This window comes from Myotis davidii, unplaced genomic scaffold (genome assembly GCF_000327345.1).
Source record: "Myotis davidii unplaced genomic scaffold, ASM32734v1 scaffold125, whole genome shotgun sequence".
Classification (NCBI taxonomy): Eukaryota; Metazoa; Chordata; class Mammalia; order Chiroptera; family Vespertilionidae; genus Myotis; species Myotis davidii.
Window position 1 is genome coordinate 6747305 of NW_006299390.1, and position 4068 is coordinate 6751372.

At 38.1% G+C, this 4068-nt stretch overlaps 1 protein-coding gene across 1 annotated transcript in view; it reads right to left on the minus strand.

Annotated features, from left to right (window-relative positions):
• GNAT3 (guanine nucleotide binding protein, alpha transducing 3) overlaps nucleotides 1-4068 on the minus strand; it is a 45215-nt gene that overhangs the window by 17459 nt on the left and 23688 nt on the right. The window contains exon 4 of the mRNA XM_006774917.1: nucleotides 449-606. Coding sequence (XP_006774980.1) covers nucleotides 449-606 — 158 coding nt within the window. The remainder of the gene's footprint in view (nucleotides 1-448; nucleotides 607-4068) is intronic.

Genomic DNA, 4068 nt, shown 5'->3' on the forward strand with positions numbered 1-4068 from the left:
AGAGTGGGGTGGGGGAAGGGTCCCTCAGCCTGGCCTGCGCCCTCTCGCAGTCCAGGACCCCTCACTTCTTACTGCCCACCTGCTTGCTGTTTCTTACCCCTCAGCTTGCTGCTCCTTAGCACTGTGCTCGCCCGCGGTGAGCCCGGCTTCTGGCTGTGCCGCACTCTGCCCCTGGTGGTCAGTGCATGTCATAGCGGTCGTTCTGCTGTTTGGTTGATTTGAATATTAGGGATTTATTATATAGGATGCTCCCCTGGTTATATTTTTTTGCATCTCATTTACATTACTTTGATCTTTTTTATTTCTCTTGAATTACTTTTTATTTTAGTATAATAAATAGAAAAGCCATTTATTTTTCTTATTTGTGAGTATGAGTGCAGAATATACAGTTATAATTCTTAATTGTAAATATTTCCACTGCAATTCCTGTAGAAATGTGTTCACTTACTAAGCTGCTGAATCGTTGAGCTGGTACTCGGCTGACCTTTCAAAGCAGGCCTGAATCCCCGGATCTCTCCACAGCCGTTTGATTACCTCCGCCAGGTCCCGCGTCATTCCTCCATCTTCTAGGGCATTTGCCATCGCATGAAGTTGTCTTTGGTCTTCCTATGGCAATGTTTTTATGAAAAGAATAAAAATGTGTCATTATTTGAAATCACATATTCTTTTTTTTAAAGAGAACATTTAAACTGAATGATTTTATATTATTTCTTTAGGTAATAATTCCATTGAACGTGTAAACAATATATCTAAAGTGCCTTATGATCACTGGCTAATACCCAAAAGAGTTCTCCATTGCAAAACTTAATAGATTTAAGTATTATCATAAAAAGATAGGATATTTTGTTATATATTTTGCTATAAATCATTAAGTTTTGATTATGATGTAAAAAGGGATAACAATAGTTTGGTATAAGTCCATCGAGCTCTCAGATGGTCAAATGCTCATAAAAGGGTAATGGATCTGATCTAAATTGGCACATAGTATTCCTTTGATAATGACCACATTTTTTCCCTAGGAAATAAAACTATCAAATAAGAATTAGAGAAATGGAAAAAAAACTCAGTATTCTAAAATCTTACTGAAAAATTGATATACAATATTATTTGCAATCATGTACCTCTTTGTAGTCATATTACTAATGGTAAACATTTAAATATACTCAAAATTTTGAACGTCCAATGTAGTGCTGTTAATTGCATGCCTTTGGGGGCAAATTAATAGGGCAGAGTTAAGACAATGAAAAAAAAAAGAGGAAAAGAGAAAGGAAAATAGAGAAGAAAGCAAAAATTGTGTTAGTCCTGGTAGACTATTTGGAGTTGACAGGAGCAGATATAAAAGTACACTGAGTAAATAATACAGTCCACAGTTTACCTAAACTATCAAGTCTGTTTTGTAACAAAAATATTTTAAGAATAAGAATTTGAATTTCACAATAATTGTTGACCAATATAGGCCAGGCAAATGAAGTCTGGGCTCACAGTCTCCTTGTCTGATTGCAAAGCTCTCACTCTTTCCTGTACATATTCTTACACTCCAAGACAGCACATGTGATATCTCACACGATCCTCACAAACAGGCGCATGGACACTATATTTTTTCCCATTTTACAAATGAGGAATCTAAGAGTCGGTGTTTACTTTGATGAGCCAATAAAGAAAATAAGCATCAGAGGAAGAGTCAAACCCAACTATATTTTGTGAAAAGTTAGGAGTATGTCCAGTAAAAACTTGCTGGCTTTCTGATACAATTTAATGTATTGTTCTTATTGTAAATTGATGCCACGTTTATTTCACTGTTTTATTAAAAATCTGCTGAGAAACATAAGGGTATGTTTCTCAATGTTAGAGAGAGGCTCTCTTAAGATTAAAAACCTTATTTTTGTCTTTCTTCACATTGAGATTTTATTGCCAAACCAAACTGATCAAATGACCATTAGACCAACATTTTTAAGTGGCTAAATCAGTAGTTTAAACCCCATTTTCTTGCATCAGCATTGGGTAAGTTTTAAATACTTCTTCCTGATTATTTGGCTATGAGAGAGAACTGCAAAGCCAATAAAATATGATGCAGCCACTTTTGCTGACATTATCTCATTTGCCCCTTTCCACTATTAAAATGCCATTTATAAGAAATGATGCAATGAGACAGTTGCTCAAACAGTTTTGTCGCCCTGACCAGTTTGGCTCAGTGGATGGAGTGTCGGCCTGCGGACTGAGGGGTCCCGGGTTCAATTCCAGTCAGAGACATGTACCTTGGTTGCGGGCACATCCCCAGTGGGGAGTGTGCAGGAGGCAGCTGAATCAATGTTTCTAACTTTCTATCCCTCTCCTCCTCCCTTCCTCTCTGTAAAAAAAATCAATAAAATAAAATATATTTTTAAAAAAACAGTTTTGTCCATACAGGGGAAAAACTACATGCCTTGTTAGCATCCTATAATAAAAGCCTAATATGCTAAGTGTCCGGTAGTCTGATCATCTGTTCAACCAAGCAAAGCGTAATATGCTAATGATATGCTAAGGCTGCTCAACCGCTCACTATGATGTGCACGGACAACCGGGGGGCAGATGCTCCAACTAGTAGGTTAGCTTGCTGCTGGGGTCTGGCCTATTAGAATTGAGTGAGATGGGCTGGATATGCCCTGGAGCCCTCCTGCCGCCTCTCCCTGGCTGGCCATCCTCCTGTGTCCCTCCCCAGCCCTGATTGTGCACCATGGGGTCCCTCAGCCTGGCCTGCGTCCTCTCACAATCTGGGACTCCTCAGGGGGTGTGGGAGAGCCAGTTTTGGCCTGATCCCACAGGCCAGGCCGAGGGAACCCACTGATGCACGAATTTGTGCACCACGCCTCTAGTACCTTTATAAACCATGCTAATAAACTCTTCCATTTCTCTTTAAAATTTTCCATTTTAATTTAAATATGCTTTGTTTGTATAGATATCATGAACATAGTCTCACCTTGAGCATTTAAATGTCACAAAGTCCTCTTTGACCAATACATCAATCCTACTACCTCCCCCAAGAGCAAGCAATCCTATCAGTTCGGCTTTTGTATTTTGAGATATTTAGTTTTTTTTATTTTATTGCATTCATAACTGAAGTTGATGGGAGTGATTTTCAAACCAGGCTGTACATGATAAGCCCATGGAGCACTTCTTAACATTATTGATACCAGGACCTCAACACAAACAAGATGATCCAGAATCTCTGATGTCAATTTCTGCCAAGGTATTTTAAGGAATTGCTCCAGTGACTCAAATGTGAGGACTGAGTTAAGAATCAATATTCAGAATTTTTTTGGTGTCTTTTTAAATCACATAAGTAATGACTTATTGGACATACTGCATATCCATTCTTGAAGTTATTCCTCAGTTGCTAAAGGGCTAACATGGTAATTTAAAGAATCAAAAATTCATGTGTTTAAGGGCTTGGGTCCACCAAACACATTTGAATTTTTAAAATATATAACACAGGTACTAATGAGACCTTGTCTTTTTACAGAACATCCACATGGATTGAAAACTGAACTCCTACTGCTTATCTTACTCCCATGTTTTCAAAACTTCAGTATTTTCAAATCTCTTATTATTGCTCACACGACTCTATATTTTTGACTCATGCCTCTCTTTTTTTATACTTATTTCTCTCTTTCCTCCTCTCACCCTCTCTCCCTTTCCTCATTTCCTCAAGAATTACAGGACTGCTTCCTCTTTCTTGAACTCACCAAGCCCCCATTTCCTGTCTTCCTTGTTGCTCACTTCCTCCTTCATTCGGTCTCTTCCCAAATACCAGCCCCTCATGCGTGCCCTCCATGGCCATCCTTTTTCTATTACTCTCTAGCCCCTGGCCCTCCTTGATTTTTTTTCATAGTACTTATATAGTACACGTCTTTATTCTGTATTTTTTATATTATACTTTAAGCACTTGAAGGCAGAGATTTCATTATTTTGTTCACTTCTATATCCTTAAGACTGGGAAGAGAATCTAATACATAGTTCATGCCTCTGAAGTATTGTTGAATGAATGAACCAATAAAATAAATATATTAATTATCTCAGACCACACTTGTA